This window comes from Manis pentadactyla, chromosome 1 (genome assembly GCF_030020395.1).
Source record: "Manis pentadactyla isolate mManPen7 chromosome 1, mManPen7.hap1, whole genome shotgun sequence".
NCBI lineage: Eukaryota > Metazoa > Chordata > Mammalia > Pholidota > Manidae > Manis > Manis pentadactyla.
In genome coordinates this window covers 119837141-119862863 of record NC_080019.1, presented here as the reverse complement: position 1 = coordinate 119862863, position 25723 = coordinate 119837141, and the positions used below count along the sequence as shown (strand labels likewise).

Sequence of the window (25723 nt, the reverse complement as noted above, 5' to 3'; positions counted from 1 at the left end):
GTCTTTGACATCAAATTTCCATTCAAGAAGCAGATTATGAGTATTGGAAGTAAAGGTATTTTATACATTATCATAGAAGCCCAGACATATAGGTCTAAAATCTGATTGTAGCCTCCAGTTCCAGTAGTAATGCTGGTAATACCCCTTCCACAAATGAGGGAATGAAGCTAAGAGAGGATAACAGACAGATCTGACACATGGGCCAACAATATGTAATAGAGGTGGGGAAGCACTAAACCAAATGTCTTATTTCCTGAAGCTATTTTCCCTGTGGGGTACACTAGCCTCTGGAGTCTGACAATCTCAATTCAAATCCTTGTTCCGCCACTTCCAGCTATGTAAATATATGCAAATAAATTAAATATTCCTATGTGTCAAAGAAGGCTGGTTTGAGGATTAAATGAGACAACACTTCCAAAGTGTTTAACAGAGAGCTGCTCAGTAGTCCACACTATTACTATTCTATTCCTTTCTTTCTTAATTCCAAACTGAGTATGGCCAACTTCAAATTGAATATGGCCTAACAAATGTTGTTAACATTTAACTTATGTAGACTCACCCCTCACAGAGCATTCAGGTTGTTAAGACTACAAGGGTGTTTTAAAAACATTTAGAACAACCATCTCATTTTATAAATGGGGTAAACTAAGCCCTGAGAGCTACCTTGATGAATGACAGGGAGCTCATGAGTGGCAAGCACAGAATCACTTTTTCCAACAGAAATGTCAATAAAATATACATCATCCCAATAAAACATATGTTCCAAATATGTATGTGCCCAAACATTCCCAGTTAAAAGGGGATGCAAATAGTATACAGGTATACCCTCCTCCAAAAAAGATGTAGAAATAGGCAAAAAAGCAAACTCAGGATGACTGGAAAAGATGACCTTAACAGTGAACCATAGAAGGTAACTTTACATACATTCTATGTGATCAAGTCACACAATTCTTCTCTTTCCTCTCATTTTGCAACTGAAGAAGCTGATATGTGGGTCTTGTCCTTGAGGGTGAGAGCAAAGTAGGTGGCAATGCTGCCCATAGGTGTGGCACCTCAAAGAAAGGATCCTGCACTTCAGTTTCCTCATATGGAACAGTACATGGAGCTAATAAGAGTACCTACCCCAAAGAACTACAGATAGAGATAAAAAAAAAAAAAGATGATGTACAACATTACCATGAGCTTAGGTGCATAGTAAGAATGTAATAAATCTTAGCTATGAATATTATGTTGATTTATATAAATAAGGGAATTAAGGCCTAAAAAGACAACAGGGAAAGTAAAGTGCTGTATTTGTTTTTGAGTTTTCATTGTACTTTACCAGAGCCTGGGGCAGAAAGTCCAAAAGTAAGATTTAAGTCCTAACATGTAGGAAACAAGCTAAGCATGGACTAGCTTCTTAATTAGTAAAGACAGCTCAAGCAATCACTTTTCCACCCAGCATGGTGGAAATTAAAAGCCTTCTAGGTACTCAGTGGGCCTGTATACCCTCCATCTCCCCGTCTCACCTCTCAAACGGAGGGACAAAGAGGCTTGTTCAGTCAAAGTACATCAGGCACCTCCAACTTTCAATTAGGAGCTACATGATTCCCCTGCCTTTAGACTTGCCGCCATATTCTAATAACAGCTACAAAGTCAAAGGAAAGAGCATCTTGTGAGCCTTGCCAGCAACCTCCCTAGCAATTCTCAGGAAACTGTCAGGAGTAAAAGGGTGTTTGAGATCTTTATCACATGCCAGAGGAAGAGACACATACTATAATACTGCCAGTGCATTTAAGAGAGGTGATCACCTGTGAGTGGCAGTGCAGCCTCATTCAATTTTAATAATATTGTTAAGCATGTAGATTTTTCTTGAAGGCTGGTAGTGACACAGAGAAGACAAAGGATTCTGAGAGAAAATCGGGAGAAGCGAGCATCAAAGTTTGACAGCATGAGAAATGGGGCTTGAGAAATATCTGACAGTGCATGATGATGGGATGTTAAAGAGAGTCCACAAGGCAGGGGTTTTAAATGGCTAGATTTTCAGTGGTCCCTCATCTAGAGAACAGTATCAGGTCCCAAGGGGAGGAGAAGGGTCTCGGGAAGATAAATTCCAAGAGAAAATCACACTCCAAATTTCTGATGACTTAAGTCACCTATAATCCACTATGCATCTTAGAAAACCAGTACTCATTGGAGCTGGAAAGGGGCCATACAAATCATCCAGCTCCATGACATATTCTACAGTAGGCTCTCAGCCCAGAAGGGCGAGGGAATGCCTGAGTGAAACACTGGGCTAGTAGCAGGATGAAAACTTCCAGATTTCTAGTTCTCTGCTTTATATCACACATGACTTCTGCCTATAATAAAACCCACTACAAATGAGAGCTTACACTACACTTGCATGGGTCTTCGCTTTTTTCTCCTGGTATGTCAGAGGTTGAATTTTTATACCTATATGTATATTCAGCTTCTTAACTCATCATGGTCTTAAGGTTGAGGATATTTGCCTCATGTATTTATTGCTGCAAAGAAAGTAGAATCTACAAATCAACTTTTCCAAACTACAGAGCTCTTAGAACATAGAAGCAAAACAGAAGAGACTTTTCATATATGAAGCAAAAGTAAACACTCTAAAGAATGCAAACACACAATCACTTATATAACAGCCCTGTTATTGGTCCGCCCTCTTTCAACATGGCACTCACATTCCCTCTTCATTCACACTCACCAGGGGCTATATACCAATGTTCTGCCAATGAAAAAAAGCAAAATAATCACCATAAAGTAGAAAAATTAAAATAAGGGAAATAGATTATAAATCAGGAAAAAGGTTTGCAGTCATACCAAGAATGCTTGTGTGTGTATGTGTGTGTGTTCAGGCATAAATCCCAAGGCAAAACTATCAAGTCCAGGACCCTCATCTCTGGATACTTTCGGTCTCCCAATGCTATGCTTCCCCTGCCTCATGGAGAAATTGATAATGAAGGTGGCTGATTAGAAACACAGCTTTTTACTTCCATCCTCTGAGGCAGGAAAATGCTCCAAATTCATCATTTAGGAATCATTGCCTTCTTCCCCACCATATTGCATCAAAGATTACAAATCTATAGTTGTTAGTAGATTCCATAATATTTTACATTTTATATGGCAGTTTCAGACACATTATCTTCTTTGGTTACAGAAAAGAGGTTGTTGCCCCATTTTGGGGGTTAGAGAGACAGGCTCAGGCAGTGGCTTGGGCAACTCACAGTGCTATCAAGCTGCAGAGCTTTGATTCCAGAGCCAGTCTTCTGTACTGATCCTCTCAGGCTCTCTGGTATCATATTTCATCCTTTGGTTTCTAGTTCGGAGACTATATACACTTTCTTCCCTCAAATACTCCACTTGCATTGATATTTTTATGTTAACATCTCAAACCATGTTCTTTCCTGCTCTCTTATAGCAAACTAGCTACTGAAACTTACTTTTGAGTTTAGAAATTCATTTTCAGGCAGATATCTTTAAACTTCCTTGCCACTAAATACAGTTCTTGAGGTACATCTTATAGGATTCCTTACAGAGAAAAAAGTAACAGGATCAGGAGACCTGCTTTCTTGTCCTAACTGCCAGTGTAATCACATTATTATTATTATTATAAGTATCTTCATGACTTCCTAATATTGAATGTTTTTCATATGCCAAGTATTTAGTGTTTTACTTTTATTATCTCAGTTATCATAACAGCTCTTTCAGAGAGTTTTATTATTGGTCCCATTTAACAAATGAGGAGCATGAGCCTTAAATAAGTTAAAGAATATCCACACAATTATATAGCATTACATTAATTAAACAAGGAGGCCATTAGACTGAGCTGGTCTAATACCTTAGCAGCCTACCTAAGAAAACCAAAATCTAAGACTGTAATGCTTCAAGGCCAAAAAATAAACTTAAGGAAACTAATCACAAACAGCCCATTAAGCTTTATCAACTAATGAAAGTGCCTGTGCTCTAGCCAATCAAATAATTTCTTTGAAATCAAGTAACACAGTCAATTGAGTGCTCCTAACTACTTCTGGTTTGGCACTATCTGATTCCAATCAGTTTTTGCTCAAATAAACTCTCAAAACTTGGAATATGCCTCAGTTCATCATTTCACAACAGCAAATAAGTAAAAGAGAAGGACTGAAACAAAGATCTGCCTCATTCCAGCATCTTTCACACTGACTACCGGCAAATAACTTCCCTTTTCTTGGATTCAGTTTTCTCATATACAATATAAGAATGTAAAACCAGATGATCTCTACCTCCTTCCATATCTATAATAAGTTTATAATCGATAACTTCAGGGACATTTTCTAGCCTCAACACAAAAAATTAAAATCAAGCCAGTTTTTTAGGGAAAAGAGTGGGGGTTGGGGGGACTGGGCACTAGCTGTTATCAACTGGAAGAAACTAAGTGAGTCTCTTTAATGAGAAGCATAAAATCCTTGATTAGCAGTTTCAGCACTGGAAGTCACAAGTCACTGCCAAGAGGCAGCGGGGCAGAGCACATCTGTCTGAATGAGAGCGTGTCATCATGTAGTCATCTTTGCAGTGGAGACTCCCAAACTATGTTCATGCTCAACTTGCCTTCACAACACCCACTTTTAAAAAGCAGAGGACTCGGAAATGTCAGCGTGTCCTCGAAAGCAGCTCTCTCAGCATGAATTGCCTCTGTCTTATTAAGTATAGTCAGGCATGACTCAGCTCCTCCATCAACTGTCTGGGAAAGAGAACATTTCATGCTGGTAGAAAATCACCTTAAGCAGAACAATGGAAGGCATTTAAGGTACAGTTAGAGCTGGGTTGCTTATTACTCAAAATCAAATCACCCTTTTCCTATCATAGAGAGGAGAACATAATCACAGCCAATAGGTAAAAAGACTGCCTTTAGTTAGAACACAGAAGATCACCCTGTCACCCCCAGTTGCAACGATCAGCCACTCAGATATCTCTTCTGTCTCTTCAACACAAAAAAAGGTGAACTGTGGGTTATACCATATCCTTCAATCAATGAATCCTCAGTGAGAACTGAATACATGCAACAGTTTATAAAAGGCTCCAGTGGAGGGATAAATACACAAGGAAGACATGGTTTCTGCTTTCAAAAATTCAGTATCTAGAAAGGGTGGAAAGACAGGCAAACAATCACGACACAAAGAAAAATAAAGGAAATACTAAAAAGAAAAAGATTCAGCATGTTATAAGAGGGCAGAGGAATTCTTAATTCTGACTGTAAGAGGCAAAAAGTTCAATGAAGCCTTCACAGAAAAGACAGCATCTGATTTGAGTCTGAAAAGTGAACAGAGTGTGCACTGACAGATAGAAGGAGAAGAGTCCAGGATGACAGAACACTGTAAGCAAGGGCATAGAGGGTGAAGGAGCCTGAGCAGTCCGCCAGTCAGCTGGGGCTGGATCACAGGGTAGGGTAAGATTTAGTAGAGTATGAAGATGGGAGATGAGGGTAATACAGGGTAAGAAATTCTTATTTTATATTCATAGGAACTGACAGTCACTGGGGTACCAGAAGAATGAACTGACACACATTAATGATAACTATGGCAGAGATAAAGATCGACTGGGAAATAAGTTTGTGTCCTGAGACTGTCTGATGGGTCTCATACATGGGCAACTCCACGTATATCAAGAATGGAATTTCTTTATCCATTTTTTATCTCTGATTTTATATACACTAACCACAAATTAAAATAAGAGACAATTACAGCAAACGGGGCTGGGTACAGGGGGTAGGCACTGAAGCTAATTGCTTCTGAGGCTGTCCTTTTGTTCTATAGTTGGAGTAGAGGCTCTTGGAGAACCTGTTGTAAAACCAGCACAATGTCATATGGCCCAAAATTCCACTTTTGGGAATTTACCTGAGGAAAGCAAAATCACTAATTGAAAAGATGTATGCACCCCTATGTTTATCTCAGCATTATTTACAATAGCCAAAATATAGAAGCAACATAACTATCAACAGATGAATGGATAAAGAAGATGTGGTACATATATACAGTGGAATATTATTCATCCATAAAAAGAATGAAATCTTGCCATTTGGGACAACATGAATGGACCTAGAGGGTATTATGCTAAGTGAAATAACTCAGACAGAAAAAGACAAATACTGTATGACTTCACTCATACATAGAGTCTGAAAGACAAGAAAAATGAACAAACAAACAGAAATAGACTCATAAACAGGTTGGTGGTTCCCATAGTGGGGAGAGGATGGGTGAAATAGGTGAAGGGAAAAAAAATTATTGAGAATGTTTGGCATCTTATCTGGGTAATGTTATGTGGTGTATACATGCCAGAATTCATCAAGCTCTACACTAATATTTGTGCATTTCATTGTATGTACTCAATAAAAAATAATAATAACCAGAAACATCAGTGAATGGCAACTCTCAGTAGTGTAACACACTATCTATACACCCCTTATGACTTTCAGAGCATTATTACTTGAGTTATAGATGTTTCAAAACCTGTTTTCTCTTTCCAATTACCTAAAGGCTTCTTGTTTACAGGATAATTGCCTTTTCTGTCTTTATAGTCCCACTGTGCATGAAAGAACCATAAAGCCCTATAAGTATTCTGAGTGGAGAAGGGAACTGTGGTAGATCCAATGATGGGCTGGGAATTAGGCTTTAAAGTAACTAGAGAAAATAAAGGTTAGCTAAGACAAGGCATCGATGAGAAGAAAATATTTAAAAATAATATATCTGATAAAGGTCTTTCATGCAGGATATATAAAGAACTCTCTAAAGTCAGTACAAAAACAAACAACTTAATTAAAAAAGAAAGATTTCAATAGACACTTTATCAAAGAAGATAGCAAATAAGCATATGAAAAGATGCCCCAACATATTAGTCATTAAATAAGTGCAAATAAAAATAACACAAGATACTACCATATACTTATTAGAATGGCTAACATTTTGAAAATGGAAAATACTAAGTGTTGCAGAATATATATATATGCAGTAGCTGGAATTCTCCTTCATTGTTGATGGGAATGCACAAGGAAGTACAACCACTTTGGAAAACAGACATTTTCTTATTGAGTTAAGCATATACTTACAGCACAACCTTATAGATAATATAGGATTAGAGATAAGCTATATTAGTTTGAGGTATTTAGTCCTCTTGTACACAGATGCTTATAGCAGTCTTAATCATAATGGCTGACACCTTGAAGCAACCAAACGAACTTCAACCAGTGAATGGATTAACAAACTATGCTATATCTATACAGTGGAATACTACTCAGCAACAAAAAATGCTCTTCTGACACACTAGACAGTATGGATGTATCTTGAATGCTTTATGCTTAGTGAAAGAAGCCCAGTTATGTATGATTTCATCTATATGACATTCTGAATAAGGTAGAATTATAGGAACAAAAACCAGATCATTGATTGCTAGAGGCTTTGGCTGGGGAAGGTTAACTGTACAGTGGAAGCATGGAAAAATTTTGGGGAGTAATGAAACTTTTCTGCATCTTAATCAAGTGGTTGTTAAACAGCTATATGCATTTACCAAATTTCATAGGCTTCATACACCAAAAACTGAAGTTTATGTAAAAAGAATGAATACAAAAATAAAATAAAATATAAAAGGTCAAGAGCTGTGTAGAGTAAAAATTGATCCAAATAACTATAGCTTCTTGATTAGAGTTTTAACTTTCCTGGTAACAACTGTAGGGGGCAAGCACTGTGTTATGGACTGATTCTGCAAAGCCTTTTCTTATCTTCAAGTAGTAAAATCACATGAATCCTCTAAGACCTAACATGGTCAGTAACACTCTAGATATGACTGGCTACTATTTTTTTTTGTTTTTGTTTTTGTTTTTTTTTTAAAGTAATTTCTCTCACTTCTAAACTACAATAGCAGTTTTTCTGGACACTGGACCTCTTCTATGACACTGACCACTTTCTACCTTGCATAAATACTATATAAGGTTATGGGTAATTCCCTGGTAGATTGTGAGCTCAAGGACAGGGCTTGAGTCCTCATCACCCAACACAGTGCACAGAATTTGGTGAATATTTGTTTCTAAATGGGGTGGAAAGAAGCAGCTCACTTTAAAAGCAGATATCAATAACTACATAGAGATAAAAGTCTATGCTTCCTTTGGACTCCCTAATATACATACCACAATCTCCCATACAAAATAATCTCATAGCTCATGTAAATACTGAAATTTTAGCCATTTATCATATGCATTCATTCATTCATCAAGTATTTACTGAGCATGTAATAAGTGCAAAGCCTAATGTTAGGTATGAAAGATACAGAGGTGATATACTCTGAAAACTATAAGACACTCATAAGAGAAATTAAAGAAGACACTAATAAATGGAAATAAATCCCATGCTCATGGATAGGAAGAATTAATATTGTCATAATGGCCATCCTGCTCAAAGCAATTTACAGATTCAACGCAACCAAAATACCAATAGCATTTTTCAATGAACTAGAAAAAATAATTCTAAAATTCATATGGAACCACAAAAGACCCTGAATAGCCAAAAGAGTCTTGAGAAAGAAGAACAAAGCTGGGGGATTACACTCTCTGACTTCAATTTCTACCAGAAAGATACAGAAATCAAAACAATTTGGTACTGGCACAAGAACAGACCCACAGATCAATGGAACAGAGTAGAAAGCTCAGATGTAAACCCATGTATCTATGATCAATTAATATACAATAAAGGAGCCATGAATATACAATGGGGAAAAGACAGTCCCTTCAACAACTGGTGTTGGGAAAACTGGAAAGCTACATGTAAGAGAATAAAATTGGATTCTTGTGTAACTCCATACACTTGAAGTAAACTTGAAATGGATCAAATAACTTGATGTAAGTCATGAAACCATAAAACTCTTAGAAGAAAATATAGGCAAAAATCTCTTAGACATAAGTATAAGCAATTTTTTCTTGGACACATCTCCTTGGGCAAGGGAAACAAAATAGAAAATGAACAAGAGGGACTACATCAAACTAAATAGCTTTGGTACAGCAAAGGACACCAGCAGTAGAACAACAAGGCATCTTACAGTATGGGAGAATATATTCGTAAATGACTCATCTAATAAGGGGTTAACATCCAAAATACATAAAGAACTCATATGCCTCAACACTCAAAAAACAAATAACACAATTAAAAATTGGGTGGAGAACCTAAACAGACACTTCTCCAGAGAAGAAATATAAATGGCCAACAGACATATGAAAAGATGCTCCATATCGCTAATCATCAGGGAAATGCAAATTAAAACCACAATGAGATATCACCTCACACCAGTTAGAATTGCCACTATCCAAAAGACAAGAAATAAAAAATGTTGGCAAGGATGCACAGAAATGGGAACCCTCCTACACTGTTGGTGGGAATGTGAATCCACCATAGTGGTGCAACCACTGTGGAAAGCAATATGGAAGTTCCTCAAAAAACTAAAAATAGAAATACCATTCAATCCAGTAATCCCACTTCTAGGAATTTACCTGAAGAAAACAAAATCCCTGATTCTAAAAGATATTTGCACCCTTATATTTATTGCTGTACTATTTGCAATAGCCAAAATATGGAAGCAACCTAAATGTCCATCAATAGATGAATAGATAAAGAAGATGTGGTACATATACACAATAGAATATTATTCAGCCATAAAAAGAAAAGTAATCCTGCCATTTGCAATAATATGGGTGAATCTAGAGGGTATTATTTTCAGTGAAATAAGCCAGGTGGAGAAAGACAAATACCGTATGATTTCACTTATTTGTGGAATATGAAAACAAAGCAAAACAGAAGGAACAAAATAGTAGTAGTCTCATAGACAATGAGAACTGACTAGTGCTTACCAAGGGGGAAGAGTTGAGGTGGGTAGGGAGAGAGGGGGAGGAGGATAAAGGGCACAATAATTCACAATCACAATATAAATTGGTCAAGGGGACGGTAGTACAGCATGGAGAGTATAGTCAGTCATTCTGTAACATCTTTCTACACTAATAGATAGTAACCACACTAGAGGGGATGAGGATTTGATAATATGGGTAACTGTTGAACCACTGTGTTGTACATTTGAAACCAATATAAGATTGTACATCAATGATACTTCAATTAAAAAAAAGTTGCAGAGGTGAATAAAACATATCTGTCACCATGGAGCTTTCATTCCCAAGATGGTGAAAGATATTAAATAACCAATTAACTAAGTAATTAAGCACATAATTACATAACTAATGATTTAGTTGCTATTGGCATGCGTACAATGAAAGATAAGTCAGGGTAATATGAACAGGTATCTTAGGGAGCCTGAGTGCCTGAAGGGATAGGGGGATGGCCCCTGAGGAACTGACTTTTGGTCTGACTGCTGTAGAATGAAGGGCAAAGCTGAGAGGAGAGAGTGGAAAGCCTCACCGTAGAAAGACACACTGTACATGATCGTCTGAAAGTAATCTCAGAAAGCTTCACTGCCAGGATCAAGAAAAGTGAAACATGAAGTGGTTCAAACAACAGATTTAGATCCAAACATACAGGGCCATAAAGGCCAGTGTAAAGAATTGAAATTTTATTCTAAGAAAAATGCGAAGTATTTCCAGTATTTTCACCACAGGAGACCTATGATGTAGTTTACCATAATGCTAATGTTGAGGAACGGCCAGTTAGGAAACTATTGTGAAATGGTGTGGCTTGAACTAGGATGATAGTTAAGATGGAGAGAAGTGGACAGCTTTATTAAAGCAGAGCTAAGATGAACTAAAAAAAAAAAAAAAAACGCAAAGAAAAAGAAAGGCAACTTGGTTCAGAGGCTCTTGACCCTCAAACTTACAACTTCAATTATGGAATCCTAGAGGTCTAGACTCAGAAGGAACTATACAGTTTTACAGATGAGGGAACATAGATTCAGAAAGGTTAAGTAGCTTGCCCAAGGTCACCCAGCAAAGAAGCAACACAGCTGAATGACAGTATTAAGATCTTTTATATCCCTTATGGTATTTCTCATTTGTATGTTTAAAGCCCAATTTCAACCTTTTTTATTAGTCTTCATTTTTATATGAAATCAGAGTATTTTATTCTTCACTTTTAAAGCAAACACAGTAATTCTGCCATCCATGGGTCATGGTGAATAACGAAGACCCCCAAGACTTTTAGACATAAAACATAGGAGATTGTGAGTAACATAAAGAAAGGAACAAGATCTATTTTGTTCACCATTGTATCATAAGGGTTAGCAAATGCCTGACTCATGGAAATATCTCAGTAAATCACTACTCAGTGAAGGGATAAATTTTCTTTGGCAATTATATTGAAAAATACAATTGAAAAGTAATACAAAGCAACTAATTTAGAGTCATCAAAACTAAAATAAAAGGCAGAGAATCACATGACCATCTCAAGCAACTGATTCTGCAGAATATGCTACCACCTGCCTTTGAATTTTTAGAAAATTGTTAAGTAAATAAACATCTGGAGCAAATGAAAACCCTCTGGGCAAAGGTTAGATTACATTTGGAAATGGTGGATTCTTGTGGGCAAATACCCACTTTTGAATGCAAAAATCTCAATCCTAATCTCCCAATACAGAGAACAAGAGAACAAGTAGGTGCTTACCTGTATACTAAGTGTGTGCTATCAGTTTTCAAATTCATTCAACTGAGCTTCTGCTTCTTACTTGCTTTTTCTGGTTTCAGAAAAACTCTGAATATATTACCTCACTGGATCCCCATAACAACTTTGCAATTTTACCATCTCCACTTAATTGATAAGGATAGAGAGTTATATGAAGCCCAGCTTTGACTTGAGTCCAGGATTTTTTTTTCTCTACATTATATATTGTGAATTATTCAGGCATCTTCTGACCCAGGACATGTTCTGAGCTCCCACAGCACTGAGATTTAAATTTGTTACACTAACAAACAAGGAAATGCTCAAAGCTCCTCTCTTGGATCAGAGACTAAAGGGCTGCATACTAAGAAGACCTCTGAATTCACCCAGATCTCTTCTTTTTCATTTAATGTGTTTTATCTTAGGAAGCCATTCTGAAAGTAGTTGTTGTATTGCACCCACCCTGAGATTCATCTGCTATTCAGTATTTCAAAAAGATATTTACAATTGTGCAGTCAATTTGAAAGATAGTTTGGGAGTTCGTCAAAATGTTAAGCATAGAGTTACTGTATGAACCAGCAATTCCTCTTCATGCTCTTTACTCAAGAGAAATGAAAATGTGTCCACACAAAAACTTGTACATAAATGTTCACAGCCTCATTATTCAAAATAGACAAAAAATGAAAACAACCTAAATGCCCATCAATGATGAATAGATAAGCAATGGAATATTGTTTACCAATAAAAGATAATGCTGTACCGAGACATGGTACAACATAGGTGTACCTTGAAAAGCTTATCCTAAGCCAGTTGCATAAGAACACATATAATGATTCTATTTCTATGAAGCATCCAGAATGGGCAAATCTACAGAGACAGTAAGAAGATCAGTGGTTGCCTCGGGCTCAGAGAAGTGGGGAGAGGGGATGTGGATTGATAGCTAATGGATAGTTTCTTTTTCGGGCGATGAATGTCTTCTTAGATTGCAGTGATGGTGGCAAGGCTACCAAGACTGATTTCTACTGTTTTCAACACATAGGGTCTTCAGAAAGTAATAGAGAATAAATGATGTCCTTACCAGTGAAAGCTTTGGGATCCCCTGGTTCTGCCAGGGAAAAGAATAATGAACTTGAAACTAGAAGACAAGGACCTGAATCCTGGTTCTCTGTTTACTATCTGCATGACAATGGCTAAGTCACCTAACTCTCCAAGTCTCTGCTTGAAACAGGAATAATGATATACTTTATTGTCAATATGATGAGCAAATAATGTAATCTTTTTAAAACTATAAAACCCTATATGATGTCATTCACCACTGTAATGATTAGTTGATATAATGATAATGTGAAGTGTATCTGACACATACTGTAAGCCCAATACTGCATATGTTTATTGCATAGAGAAATGAAGGAATGTTACAGATGAGAAGTACTCATTTATTGAATACATGTATAATCATGCTTACAGCTATTGAAATGTTGACAGCTGGTTGGGTATACGCTGCAGTACTGATTTCTTAAAAAAACAAAGACAAAAACAAAAAACAGAAAACAGTCTGTAATCAACAGAAATGTTTAAACGATCTGATAAGTAGGCAAGAATTAGGGTACATTGGTTCTTTTGAGAATGAGTATCCAGTGTCAGCAAACTCCGAAGTGGTGAAGTGGGGACTTATTGATTTCAACTTCCAAAAGTTTGGGTGGCTAATGCTTATTTTCTTGACATTCTATATCTAACACAAATATCAGCCACAAGTATAATACAGGATAATTAAGCATAATATCTCTTTTCTCACACAAATCTCCAAATTGAGAAGTCTACCAAGGTCATTTCATGAATATTTAAGTTCTCTCTGTGCTAGAGAAATTGTTCACATACCAATTTACAGATCAAAACAAAGAGCCAAATGCTTAATTTGGGGTATCTCAAATTGCCGCTTGCTTGCTATCCCAAGAAACTTCAACCCGTTGGGTCTGTATTCTTTCTTACTTCCAAAAACTAGGTTACTCTTTATTTTCAATTATAAATATAATTAGAATATAATATATTCAGATGATAACAAAATTATTTTAAAAGGGAGGAAATAAACTCAAATGTAATTCCACTTCCTAAAGCTGATCACTGTTAAGATTTGGGTGTACTCTACAAAAGTTTTCTACATATACTTACATAGTGGTGCATGGTAAATCAGCTGGGTGAGAGGGTGGGTAGGAGGGGCCTGATTTGTATCTTCAGTTTATCAATTTCCATGGGGTAAATATTCTTGTTATAGCTATTTTCAGATTACCAAAAATCTAACTGCTGATTTGAAAAAATTCCTGAAAATTAAACAATAGGTCCTTATAAATTGGTTCAATCCAGCTCCAGCAAACAACTGCCAGCTTTTAAAGAGTGTAGACTTTAAAAGTTTGTCCCCCTGTATAGCACCTGTTTTTAAACAGAAATATTTATGATAAACTCACTTCCACCTCAATAAATATAAAATTATAACTTTAATGACTCAACCCTATTCCATTTTAACAGTATAATAAATTAAGCATCCTCTATCAGTGGATATTTGCATTATTTACAACAGTATCTACTTTAACGATTATATGAAAAAATAAAGTTGTGAATACATCTTGATTCATTTCTCTGATTATTTCCTTAAGATACATGTGTGAAAGTTTCATTACAAGGTTAAAGGGAGGCACTTTGGTGTCTTGGAAACAAGAGCCAGGGTGCCCTCCACGACGCCTATTCCAGGAATGCTCTCACCCGCAGGGTAGGAAAACACCACACCTGGTCACCAGCCCACCATGGGCCCAGCTCTGCATAGGATGGCCTTCTCTAATTGTTGGTTATCTAATGGGTGAAGTGCATCTATCTTCTTAGACATGAACATGAGCTTCTTTTTAGTGTGATCAAGTAGTTTTTATCTTTTTTGAACTTCCAGTTAAAAATACTCATTCATTTTTCCACAGAGTATACTTTATATTGGAAAAATACTTTTTATGTGCAGATCCTTTTAGTCCTATGACATTAACTCTTTGCCATATACCTCCATTTTTCCAATTGTTTTTATTCATCTTTTAACTTAATATTTTGATGCTACATCACTTTTGTCAATTTTTATGTAGCCAAATATTCAGATTTTCTTTAATGGCCCTTACCTTTGAGGATATAGCTAAAAAGACCTCCATTTCAAGATTATAAAAATGTTTGCATATACTTTCTTCAAGTATTTTTGGATTTATTTTATACATTTAAATATTTAATTCAACTGAGATTTGTTTGGGGGTAAAGCAAAGGCTATAATGTAAGTTTATTTTTAAGGAAATTATCCCAAAGTCCTAGTACTTAAATATATCGTTTCCCACAAACTCTCGATGCTACCTTGGGGAGCTTCCAGCTGTGGAGCTAGCTGGCTTCCTTTCTTTCCTGGATTCCTGTTTTTATTTCAGTTTTATTCTCTGAGGATTTCTTACCAACAGAGCAATTCATTTTAAGAGACATTTATTTTTAAATGCAACATTTCTAGATGCTTTACAGCAAAAGGGTTGTTCAGGGGATCTTGTCCACCATACTGAGAGGAACTGAAATCTCTCCAATCTATTTTCCACATGGCAGATAGCATAAACATGCAATAACTAGATAATGTCAGGGACCTGCTCAAATCCTTTAAGTGGCTTTTGTTGCAGTGAAGGGAAATGTGACAACACCCTAAATAGGCACTGGACCCTCCCTGCCTTGTCCTCATTATCTTATATCCTGATCCCCCTAGATCTTCAAGCTTGAGAAAAGTTAGCAGCATGATCTTTATAGTCAGGGCCTTCATACATGCCATCCCACTGACTCCTCTTTTCTTCACATAGGCAATTCTTTCTCATTCTTCAAGTCCCAATAGAATGTCATTTCAAATAGATCCTCCCTGACCACCTGGCAAAACAAGTATTGTCTGATGACTTTCCATCAATATAATGCCCTACTGATAATATTGACAGAACTTTAAAAAAATGTATTTATTACTTTTCTTCAGTCCCATGCCCTCCCCATGGCTATAAGCTCTATTAGGGAAGAGATCATTTGTGTCTTGTTTACCAATAAATATTAGCAAGCACAGTGTCTAGCACATACCCATATACTATGGATGAATGAATGTAGAGTGTCTTACTTGTCTTTACAAATCCTGTGTACCAAGCTTTGCACGTAACAGGTGCCCAGGAATTGGGTATCATATCTATTCATAAAGGACCAGCCTCCCAAAATGGAGTTTATATAAATCTCTGATTTGTTCCTTTTAATTCACAAAGAAGCATTCTCAAAATAAAAGAGAAGCATTTATCATCCTTCTGTGATAAAAGTATTGCATGCTTTCAAATGGATAACTAGCCTATGAGAATACTGACTTTCCTTTGACTAAAGAGGATTTGAGCATTAAACCTGAACAAATTTTCAGGTTTTCAATTCTGGAGAGTTCACAGTGAATGAAATAACATCCTTATGTATGGATTAGTGACACTGCCCCAGCTAGATCTTTTGTGCACTTGCTGAATCAACCAATTAATAGGTTAAACCAAATTCTAGCTGTTTTGTTACCCCCCATCCCACCACACACACACAACAGTTTTCAAGAAAGATAAAACATTTCAGATCCATCAGAAATAAAACGGAAATTGGAGTGAAACCACCATCAAACTTCAGAATTTACACTCCCTCACTGCCAGTCTAGACAGAAAAAATAAATAAATGGTAGTTTTAGATCACAAAGAATTTTCTAGAGCTACACACTACTTGCTACCAAAAAATATTTATGAGCCACATGTAAACATCATTTACTAAGTCCCTATCCCTACACCCTTAGGAGAAGGGCCAGGGCCTGCTGTAGTCAAGTCAGAAGGAGAAGCAGGAAGTCGCAGTTAGTGTCTCTCAGTTTGCCCCACGGGAAGCCAAGTGCAGAGAGTCAAGTAACCTGCAGCACCTGCAGTGAACGGCTTCCTGCTCTGCTCAGACCCACCACCTCTGCACTGTCATTCCTTCACCCATCTGTAATCTTGTTTAGAACTGCTTTCCTTTAGGAAATTTTTATACCCTTGGAAAAGTGTACATAATCTGAATGTATGCAGTGGAAGTACACTATATACGGTTTAGGAATCTTGGAGCAAATCAGTTTGAAATAGTATTTGCAGCATGAAATCACATCCTATGTTCTATTTTCTTAATTGTTTGAATATTTCTCTTCAAGTGTGTTTGCTCTATATCATCAATTATTGACAGACAGCTTTTGTTGGCATATTTAGAAAGTGAAGAGTTTCAATTGTAAAGAATTCAGTGACAAGGTATTCTGCAAATATCATGCATTCTGAAGTCAAGCAGGTATACATATCTTACCACTGAACAGCTGTAGGAAGCTAGTCCATTAACTTTTCAATTCACTTTTCTCAATCTGGTGTTTTTCACTAGTAAAGGCAGAGGAAAACACTTATCTCTGCCTTATGGGGCTGTTCAGAAATTTATGTAATTCCCTGGTTCCCTAGTTCAATTAATGTTATGTCCATCACCTTCCTTCTTTTCTATTACACACACAAACTCCACTATATAGTTATTACCAATTAATGGAGAATTAGAATGTAAGAGATTTAAAGCCACACTTATATTAACATAATCTTCTTTTAGTGATTAAAAAAATGTCAGTATTATACAATGCTTTATGGCTATTATTGCAGTCATCCATTATCACTGCATTGTAGATGACAGGAAGAACCTTTTTAATAACAGGATATTTAGAGTAATAAGGCTGCAGGAGCCAAGAGTTTACTCAAATAAAGCAGCAAGGAAAAAAAGACCCTGTCTCCACTTTCTTCAATCCCCCTTAGTATCTCACTAAGAACATGGCATGCAGTGGGAGGGATTTCTCCAGCACTTCCATTTACTAATTGTTCTATTCACAATTTCCATGATTTCAGTTATTCTCCAAAGTTACACCCTCCTCGTGGTTAGATCTGAATACAAGCTGGGTTTCTACTGAGCCTCAATCAACACATTGCTACTAGGAAAGATGTTTTGAAGCTCACTGTCAATTGTGAACAACAGCAGATCATTTTGCCTTAGACCTCATGAATGCAGAGTGCAACAGGGGATCCAGAATCCTACTCTTGCCTCCATCTCCTCTTCCTTCATTATGATGAAGGTCGTGCACACCTCTATGCCTCCACCATGTCTGCTGCATACTTCCTCCAGAATCCAGGCATCCTCACTGACACAGCATTATTCCTGGAGATGCTGATGAGTCTCATGGCTGGAGGTGCACTAGATGTAAGGAAATATATGTAATATTTAAGGCTTCTATTTTCTCTCATCATTTTAATACCCTAGGAACAAGGGAAAGAGCAGGAATGTCCAAAAAACCTATAAAAAAGAACCAATTAAAAATGATTTCATCCAACTAAGCTCAGTAAAAAATGGGGCAGTATTTAAATGTGGTACTTAATAAAAAAAAACTAAAAAGTTATTTTCATGATCTCAAAAAGCATATACCTGGATTTGCACCAAATCCAACAAGACCCTCTGTGGGAAGACTCTCTGTGTCTCCAGCTTTCTCTTTGATGTTGCTATCTCTATCTCAATTACTATCTCTTCTCTCTTCCTCACTGCTCCTTCTCTTCATTTCCTTTTACCTTGAGTGGACAGTAAAAAACACTGACAAAGCATTTAGCATTAAGCCAGGGATGTCAAAAAGTCTTGTATAAGAGAAACTGAATTTTCTCTAAGGTACCAGATAGATCAAAAGGTCTAAATAAATTAGAAAACCCGAGGATGAAATTAACTATTTCTCTCTTGAAAAGCAAAAATTAGTTCATTAAGCAACTTCTGGGGCAAAATGAACTCTCAAGGGATCCAGGAAGGACAGAGGTAACTGAGATGCTTCAGTTTAAGCCATTAGGGACAATGTGTTCAAACAGCAATCAAGTCCATAGTGAATGATTAAAGGTTTCTCTCCAGAGTAAAACAGGGCAAACAAAGCTAGTAAATAAATGGTTAATAATGGTTGAGATCCACTTGGGAACAACAATTTGTATTATCTGTATTTGCTTTAGTAATAATAGAGTCCTACATTTAAACTAGAGTTGTACTTGCATTCAAGTTTAAGTAATTAGCAATCAAATAAAGCACACAATATTATACTCGTATAAAGCTGTATTTATGTAGAAAAGCCCTTAGTGACTGATGGATGCACTTTCTTTTTTTCTTTCCTCTTGAGTATCTACACTTATACTGTAGGCCCCACAAGTTCCATTGAGGAATCATAGTTGACAAATACTCTTTACTTGATCCCTCTCACTGGCATGGCAAGCCCAAAATTTAAAGGGACCACAGGGTTCTGTTACAGAAGTTAAGGAAAAAATGCAAACTTCAGTATCTTGGTGTACATACCAAAATGCACACTCCAACTATCTAAAGGAGTGCTTCAAAAAATATTTAAGTATCTCAGAAGGTAAAAAACAATGAGTTAATGGGCAAGAGCTTTAAACTATTATTCCAGACCCTACTGTAGGAAAATGATATTTATTTCCCAATAATGTACAGCTATACCAAGAGTTTTGATTCTGGTGGCAGGAGGAGTAATAAAATTCAGGAAAACAACAGAACTCAGCCATCTCTAGATTATTGAGGGTGTGATTATTTCATCTCTTTTCTCTCATTTTCTCAGCTATGGTCTTGTATTTTCATTGTTCCTACTGCCTACAAAAACAGCAAAGACAAAAGGAGGCCATACTGTGTGTCAGCTTTTATAGGTTTGGATGGCAGGTGCTTGAAGTTATTGACTGAGTTACCCAGATTATTTGTAAAATGTATCTATTTTCTCTCTGTCTCTCAAAAAATAAATGAGAGACAGCAGCATCCAGAGGATTTAAAAATAAAGCAATCAGTGCCTTGTTATATTGAGGTGGATGTGTATTTTATTCTCTAAAGTTAATCAGCTAAATAGAAAAGAAATTTTAAAAACAATGGAAGAAAAATGGGTGAGAACTGGCCCAGGAGTGAGTCACTAATAATAAAGATGGTGATCTGGTACTATAAAGTTTATCTCAGTATGGCAGAAACCAATGTTTTTGGGGAAGAATGCAGAAGCAAAGGTGTTTAAAGGGCAGAATAAATTCTTCTAAACTCAGTGTTGTCACCTATAACCATATACACCCATGTATTCCCTGCAAAAATACTGGTTTCTCTTAACTACCACAGCCATGTGCAGGGGAATCAGGTCATTTTCCTAAATGTAGAATTATCACTGTGATCCCAGAGACTGGTCTAGAGAGTTTATATGTGTAAAGTCAGCATCAGGCTAATAAATTATGGCACTCAAATCTCTTTCCAATCAGGCTACAGAATGCCCACCTTTGGGAAGTGTAAGTAACTTACAAATAAATACCCGTGTGTTTCAAAATGCAAATGCAGCTCAAAAAAGAAATGAGTGAAGATACCTGCTCCAAAGAGGTAGCATTTAAAGGACAACAGGGTGAAATGTTATAATTCCAATGACGTTTAGGTATAAAAATAAAATAAAACTGTATTCTTCAGACATTCTCCAAATGTTTGAACTAAATTACATAGAAATGAAGGGTGTTCAGGACGGCCAGCCATGAGCAACAGGGACAAGATGGAATATCATAAGTACATCCAAGTATGGAGTTTTTCAAAAAGCACATTCAAATAACATGAGGCCACTGGGGCTGGCAACAAATGGAGTCCTTACCAAAAGCTGAAAGAACCATTACATAGTATTAAAAATATTATATGACCTTACAAAATAAGACTAAATTAAAATTTTAAAAAAGGAACTAGCCAACTTTATCTAAAATACATTAAGCACAAATATTCTCTTTACCTGTAGGGAATCCTGTCCCCAGCAATCTGTTCCCAACCTTACTTTCCAGCTTGGCTTCTAAACGCCTTTACACTCTTCTGTCAGGCACTCTGCACTATTCTGTCACGAGATAAGAGATGTATTTGTACTAGAAAAGAGCAATTGCTATTTGATAGAGAACTCTTCCCTAATACCTCCCTACAGGACTAGTAATTTTCTCTGTTCTCTGATGGCATTCTTTTTGGTATTTATATTCTCTTCTTTCTCTCAGACTTTGCTGCAAGGTGCTTACAATAAGAATCCTCCCTCGTTTATCCTGGATTCTATAATATAAAATGGTTAAACATATGATCTTTAAAATGAAGTGAAATCATTGTAATTAAACACTTGTCATAGAAATTTCTTAAATTAAGCAATTATTTATGTATGTACATACTATGTATGAATTATTTATGTATGGACATCCTACATATGTCCATGATGTATAATAATGCTCATAATATTCTTTAATAAAAAAGAAAGAAGGCAGAATCGGTGGGACCTTTGCTATTGCTGGTTGGTGGTTGATTTGGTTTTGTATGTACGGACGGAGTAACAGAGTGATTAAATGACTTCTTTAATGCCATTAAACTGCTCACAAAATAAAGCAGAATTTTACCAATGTCTCTTGATTCCTGGTAAACCAGAGTGTTTTCTTTTATTTTGCGTAGTGGAATTTACTCTCAGTAAGCCAAAAGATTATTTCCACTCTCTAAAAAGTTCTTAAAAATAACAGAAAGAAACCAGGAGATCTTACCTCCATTAGCAGAACAAAGTCCTTAAAGGTCTGGTGTATAAAGGAAAGAGCTCTCCTTTTGCAGTCAAGGGAGTCTTGAAAAGCTCTATCAGGCAGGCCACCACCAGCACTGCTAACCCAGGCTACCTCCTGGCTCCTCATTGCCTAAACTATATACGGGGTGTAAAATCTCTAGCTCCTCCTCCCACAGTGTTTTCTGTGAAGTTCACGATAATGTTTGTAAAATCTAGCCCTGCACCTGACACACAGTCAGCTGTATGTTGACTTTGAAATAAAAAAATGCATTCAAAGACCTGTATATGTGCATTGGGGGAAGAAGTGCACTGCTATCATTTTTTATGTGGTCTGTGTAGTAAATAATTTTGATGTGGCAATATTTTAGAAATTCACTGTACTATATATGGTGACATTCTCACTATCTCCTCAACTTGGAATTCCAAGTTCCAAATATTTATTTCTACTCTGAAGGCAGCTTTAACAGTTCAGTCTCTAACATGCTTCCAAGAAAATAAACCAAAAGAGAAATGTGTGAGGAGTTGAAGTTTTCTTCTGGAATTTTTGTAAAGGAGAACTCCTTTGAGTTTGGCGTGGGAAATGTTTAATACTAGAACAAATAAAAACGGGAATACCGAGTTCTGAGCTTATATTACATTAATTTTTTTTTTTCTAAAGAAAACATCTAAAGTGGTGGGGTGGGAAGAGTGAAGGTACTTTATATCTAAACAGAAAAAAACACCTGTTGTTGAGCAGTTTTTTTAACTGTTAGGAAAACCTACCTTGGATCTCAACGTCCTTACATTGTTTTTATGCAAGTGAAGTCCAGAGGGAGTATATTTAGAAAATATTACACGCATCTGGTAAACTGAGGAACTGGTGGAAGTCATAGTTATGCTAATTATTAGCTATGTGACTTTGGGTAATTCACTTAACTACTTTGGCTCTAATTTTCTTAGCCCGAAAAAGGAGTTACAACAGCCTGACTATCCACGGTTTGGCTGTAAGGGGCAAATGACACCAGATATGTAAAATGTGAAGTGCTTTCTCATCAAAGGGAGCTTTATTATTATCACAGTAACTACCACATTGCAATTATATTATCACCATTATAATTATCTAAGAAGTGAATGCATGTTTTTGATTATTTGCCTTTATCACCACATGAGATGAAAATGTTGTTCCCACTTTCCTGAGCAAATAATGAAATCACAGCATTGCTACCAGAAGGACTACGTTCTGAAGTCAGAAATGTGTTCTTTGAAGTCAGTTCAGTGCACTGGAAACACACCGCATGGAACTAAAACTCTTATGTTGTTATGGTTCCTTTTTAATATCTGGGGCTTCCTTTGAGAGAAGGGCCCAGAACAACAAGGTGAAACTCTTACTAACATCCTATGCACGTGCAGTGCCGTAGGGTTTTCAGGCGGCTGCTCCTCTGTTCCTCATGTCAGTCCTGAGATTCTATTACGACAGGTACCTGAATGTTCAGGGGCCTCATGAAAGACCAAGAAGTCTGCCAACATCCACATGATTGCATGAGGTGACACCTTGATGCACAAGAGGTCGGTTGGTCCCCCAGTGTGTGTGGTGACCCGTCTTCCGCTCCTAGCCCAGAGCTAGCTGCCCCTTGTATTTTTGTCAACAACACTTCCTTTTTGTTCCTCTCCCTCCAACTAGGAAGTGCACCACTGACATAGACACAATATACCTTTTCATAAGGAAGGCAAATGAGTATGCGCCAGATGGGCTGAGGGAATTACAACATGTTTCCTGCCCCCGTGGTGACTCAACAGAGCTGGTATGAGAACTTATCTTATTCAAGAAGTCAGCTTCCCTGGCAGAACTATGAGTCACAGTTCCTGGGTGGAAAGCTCCCTTTCCAAAGGCATTGGGGTGGGGGCAGAGGGGGCTCCTTGGATGGATTACAGCAAGGGTCATTCAGAAAAGCAACACGGCCAGGACCCCCAGGGAGGCACCAGCACCGCACAATTCTGGGACTTCACTGATCTCTCAACAGGAGTAACATGGTCACCCCTCCCTTTTTCCTTCAAGGTGAGGCAGAACATAAAACCACATTGATGAATTCCTGGTATGAGTCCAAAGAAGTTCCATTATAAAACTGGCCAATTTGGGCAAAAAGGAATGTGAAGGGACATTTTTCATCCATTTCATACACACACACACACACACACATTCTGTGTGTCAATCATTATTCCAAGTGTTTGAGTAACAAACAAAAAGAACAAGTCCTTGTCCTCAGGTAGCTTAAAAACAGAGAAACAGGGAAGGAGGAAGGGAAGGAGGGAAAGAGAGAGTGAAGGGAAGAAAGCAGAGGAGGACGAGGAGGACAAGAGGCCAGGGAGGAAAAAAAGGAGGAAGAAGGACAAGGAGGGAGTGGGGAAAACAAAGAGGTGAAGAGAAAGAGTTAATAGAATGTCAAGAAATGAGTGTTATGAGGAAAACTAAAGCAGGAGAGAGTGACTGGCAGAGCTATTATAATTAAGATGGTTAGGGAAGGCCTCTGTAAGCAGGTAACATTCAAGCATAGAACTAAATCAAATAGGATCCAATGATAATCAGGGGTTACATTCAACATATTTAAAAGTCAGGACAATCACAACTGACCAGCCAACTGTGGCACTCAAGCAAGCAGGACAGATGTTGGTCTAATAGCCAATAGAGCTGTATACCAACACACTGCGGCTGAATATCACCCTGGTTATCACATATGCTTTCTTCTGTAAAGCCTCCAAGGGCCAACAGGGTTGGAAGGTATCTCTACTTTTCTCAGCTTTGAGCTGTATTCTGTCTTAGTTATAACCCCGCCCCATTAGTGCTATTTTTGGCCTCCAATAAAATGCTTTAAGTGGCAAAGGAAACCTGAAACATACCCAGAAATGACGATCAGGATAGTAAGGGCTCAAATATATGCCATGTGAAGAACAGTTGAAGGCATATATTGGGGAACACCAGTCATGGTTACATGATCATTATTTTAACATCTCCAAAGGCCTCTCACATAGAAGAGGAACTAAAGCAATGACATTCAAAGTATTGTCCATGGTCTTCAGGGAAGCTAGATGGGGAGCTTTTTAAAAATAAAGATACCTAAATTCCCTGAATTAAGTCAGAGAATCATTAGATAAGGTATTTTCTATTTAAATCAATCAATTGAACCAATGCAATGTATGGATTTAACAGAGACAAAATTCAGGTATATGTACTAAAAAGAATTTTGGTCAATCCAGACATAATGGGCTTCAGTTAGATGATCACTGTGTAGAGTTACCATAGAGTGGTTCTAAGCAATAATTCTGGAGATCAGAGAGACCTAAAAAGACCTACATTCAAGTCCTTTGTAACCGATTTCATATGATCCAGGGCCATGATGCCTGCATTTGGTCATACAAACTTAATAAAGGGCTTGGCTAGTTTTCCTTATAAAACAATATGCAAAGAAAAGAAAAAGTCTAATGACAGGCCCTTTTGCTCCTTGACAGAAGTAATATGACAGGAACCCATCATTATTTATTTGTTCTTAGAAGGGTTCCATGGACTGATACCACTGAGGCCTTTTTACCCCCATATGACCTGAGGTAAGGAAAAGAAGCAGGATTCTAGTTGGTTTGGCTGTGAAGGTTAGGGAAAATTCCTATATTTATGTACAGCAGACCACCATGCCAAGTACACCATGTCCCATCAAGACTACAGATGTCAGTGGTTCCTCCCATTGCCAAAATTCTCTCATTCTGTCATACTGTGGTTCTGTGCCACAGAAGACAGTGGGAATAAAATGTTCTCTTAACTCATTTTCAAAAAGAGTTGGTACATTACCCTGTGCATAACTTCTATTTTAATAGATTGTCAAAAGCCTTTCACTTACCTGAGGCATCACTTTTCAGTATCCCATAGAAGTAGAGACTCATTACACACCACAGAAGTCCCATCCTGTCAACATAAATACAAAGGTAAGGGGGAGTACACATTCCTCTCAGTGCTTATATAATGATTAGTACACATGCATGCCGACTATAGACCAGGTACTACTGTATGAGTTTTACAATATTGACAAATATAATTGCAAGAACCAACCAGTAAGATAGGATTTACTTTTAACATCCATATTACATATGAGGAAACTAAGTTTAAATAGCATAACCAAAATCCTTTGGCTACAAAGTGGTAATGATAAAACTCCAGCAGTCCAACTCCAGAACTGTCTCTTAATCACCTACTTAAAAAAAAAAAATTCTCCTGGACTTTTTTCACCAGGAGTCACACTTCTGGGAAATAAATTTTATCTCCTTATGCTTCTTCACATTCCCTTGGTCTATTCCCAGTTGGAAATATTTTATGACCCAGGTGATAAATAGAAAGTCTAGAAGTCCTGGATTCAGACTTGGTCTACAGTCCATCACACTCTAAATGTCTAGTAAGGGGAAATGTATAAACCTCATGCCCTGCTGTGCC

General features: G+C 37.2%; 1 protein-coding gene across 2 annotated transcripts in view; it reads right to left on the bottom strand.

The window, feature by feature from the left end:
• Positions 1-25723, bottom strand: part of IL1RAP (interleukin 1 receptor accessory protein) — a 119149-nt gene that overhangs the window by 52246 nt on the left and 41180 nt on the right. For both annotated transcript variants that reach the window (XM_036875196.2, XM_036875197.2), the window contains exon 2: positions 25137-25201. In XM_036875196.2, the coding sequence (XP_036731091.1) occupies positions 25137-25200 (64 nt within the window). In that variant the 5' untranslated portion in view covers position 25201. The remainder of the gene's footprint in view (positions 1-25136; positions 25202-25723) is intronic.